Source organism: Sander lucioperca, chromosome 19 (assembly GCF_008315115.2).
Source record: "Sander lucioperca isolate FBNREF2018 chromosome 19, SLUC_FBN_1.2, whole genome shotgun sequence".
In the NCBI taxonomy this organism is placed as follows: domain Eukaryota; kingdom Metazoa; phylum Chordata; class Actinopteri; order Perciformes; family Percidae; genus Sander; species Sander lucioperca.
In genome coordinates, this window is record NC_050191.1 from 2,307,893 (window position 1) to 2,310,392 (window position 2,500).

Consider the following 2,500-nt stretch of genomic DNA (forward strand, 5'->3'; position numbering starts at 1 on the left):
TAATTAAAGTTTCTTAATGTTCAGATCAGAGCAAGGTCCTCCACAGAGACCTCCAGTCAGGGCCGAATCCATGGACAAACGAGGTACTCACACACACACACACACACACACACACACACACACACACACACACACACACACACACAGACGGAGAATCCAGAACTTCTGGCAGCCATCCCACAGTGTAAGACAACCAATCAAATCCTCTGAAGATGGTGATGTCATGTTGCTGTTTATTCTCTCTGCAGGGACTAAGCCCAAATCCCCACACCGTGCAGCTCCCCCGACCCCCAAACCCAGGAGCACCTTCTCCGTAAGTCCTCAAACACAACAGCACAGAGGTCAGAGGTCACCACTGACAGACTGTCAACAGGTGGATTTAAAGAGACAGTACTCCAATATTAAAAACTAATTTTCCTCTAGATCAAGGCCGCCCTATTTGGGGCCTGCAGGCCAAGTTTGGCCCGTCCCCTCTTTGTTTTGGCCCGCCATGGATTTGACATGCTCATGCTTATTCTCCTCTTATTTTAAAAGTAATGACTACGAAATGTACATTTTGTGCAGTTGAAAAGTACGTAATCGAGTTAAACGACAATGTAATGCACAGTGCTGGTAAACTTCCCATTTAAATTACATACGTACGTTTTATCTACGGAGAATGGCAAGAACTACGGTATTATTTATTTATTGTGACTGTCGGTCAGAACGCGGGAGCTCAGAGACGTTTCCTTTAGTTTACATTCAAAGTCTCACCAACAAAAACAGAGATTATGACACAGTGACTCCTTCAGGTTGTTTCTTGGTTTTTGGGTAGTTCATCTACAGAAACAGTTCAAATAACATCACTTAAGTCCTGCGTTTTTACAGTTTTGTTACTGTAAAATACTGAATACAAATATTCACAATTTGACTCAATGATATGAGTAATAGGGGACTTGAAAATGTGACTGTTAAATTTATGATTTTGTTAATGGAGTTTGGTGTAGTTTACTGTTTTGCAACCAACATAAATTCATTCTTACTGTGTGTGTGTGTGTGTGTCTGTGCGCCTGTGTCTGTGTGTGTGTGTGTGTGTGTGTGTGTGTGTGTGTGTGTGTGTGTGCGTGTCTGCGTGCGTCTGTGTGTGTGTGTGTGTGTGTGTGTGTGTGTGTGTAGAAGCAGAAGCCTCAGAGAGTGAAAGCCATATACAACTGTTCGGCCGATAATCCAGACGAGCTGACGTTTACGGAGGGCGAGGTGATCGTGGTGGAGCGGGAGGAGGACAGCGAGTGGTGGGTGAGTGGCGGCCGCACCTTTCCCCCAATCAGGACACACATCGGGCCCTAACTCGCACCCGGCGCAGCGCAAAGCACGACCCAAGTGTCTTTGCTAGTTTCAGACCGTCCAGCGCCCACGTCGTTTAAATAAGAAATACACCTGCACCCATCTGTGGCCCATGGTCTTACAGGGAGGTGTGTTCAGGTGCATTCTGGGCGTGCTGGTCTTACAGGGAGGTGTGTTCAGGTGCATTCTGGGAGTATTGCTATCTTGAGGCAGCAGGAAGTGATGGCACCATTGACCAACAAAAACCTGGTCTAAAGTCAATAACGCAGCATTTCATTGTTATTTTAACAGAGCATTAGTAAAATGCTCCTAGGCTCGTACACAGCATGCACACTATGCTTGTTACACACACAGGGACGCACAGCAGCACACACACACACACACACACACACACACATGCAGAAGATTACAAATAAAAATATTACGGTGTAAATCCTCTATCATAATAGCAATGCTCCAAGGTCCAAACACGCCTGGCTTTTAAAGGGAATGGGAGATGATCTCTGATTGGTTGATTGCATGTTACGCACAAAACACACCTCTGATTAATGAAGACACTAAGTACAACCCTTTAGAACCATGACCCCGGCACACGGACCCTTTTTACTGCCGTCAAACTAGCAAAAGTGGATTTGGACACGCCCTAAACACACCTGCACCAGGCGTTTCACGCCGTGACCTCAGATCGTTAAAATAGCGCCCTGAGAGTCTCTAAAACACGCCACACTTTACTTCCTCTTCCACATGAGTTTGTGTCGTGTGTTTCAGGTCGGTCACGTTGAGGCAGATCCGACCCGGCGAGGAGCGTTTCCTGTCACCTTCGTTCACTTCATCACAGAGTGACCCAGACGCCAACGCCATCGCCAACGCCAACGCCACCGAGACACTGCTGTGTTCAAACGTTTCCTCTGCTGCCCTGCAGGACTTTACAAACTCACAGAACTTCATTTTATATTTTTGTTAATTATGGAGTTCATTGTTCTTTAACCAACATCAATTAAATCATACTGTGTGTGTGTGTGTGTGTGTGTGTGTGTGTGTGTGTGTGTGTGTGTGTGTGTGTGTGTGTGTGTGTGTGTGTGTGTGTGTCTCTCACCATTATTATTATTATTATTTTAACATGTTGGTTGAAGGGAAACTCTTTCCATGTGAGAATGGTTTAATATGATTTTATTTT

At 45.4% G+C, this 2,500-nt stretch overlaps 1 protein-coding gene across 2 annotated transcripts in view; it reads left to right on the forward strand.

Moving 5' to 3' along the window:
• Positions 1 to 2,500, forward strand: part of asap2b (ArfGAP with SH3 domain, ankyrin repeat and PH domain 2b) — a 56,776-nt gene that overhangs the window by 54,227 nt on the left and 49 nt on the right. For both annotated transcript variants that reach the window (XM_031315479.2, XM_031315497.2), the window contains exons 25-28: positions 25 to 83; positions 249 to 313; positions 1,156 to 1,275; positions 2,092 to 2,500. The exon at positions 2,092 to 2,500 is cut by the window's right edge and continues 49 nt beyond it. In XM_031315479.2, coding sequence (XP_031171339.2) covers positions 25 to 83; positions 249 to 313; positions 1,156 to 1,275; positions 2,092 to 2,166 — 319 coding nt within the window. In that variant the 3' untranslated portion in view covers positions 2,167 to 2,500. The remainder of the gene's footprint in view (positions 1 to 24; positions 84 to 248; positions 314 to 1,155; positions 1,276 to 2,091) is intronic.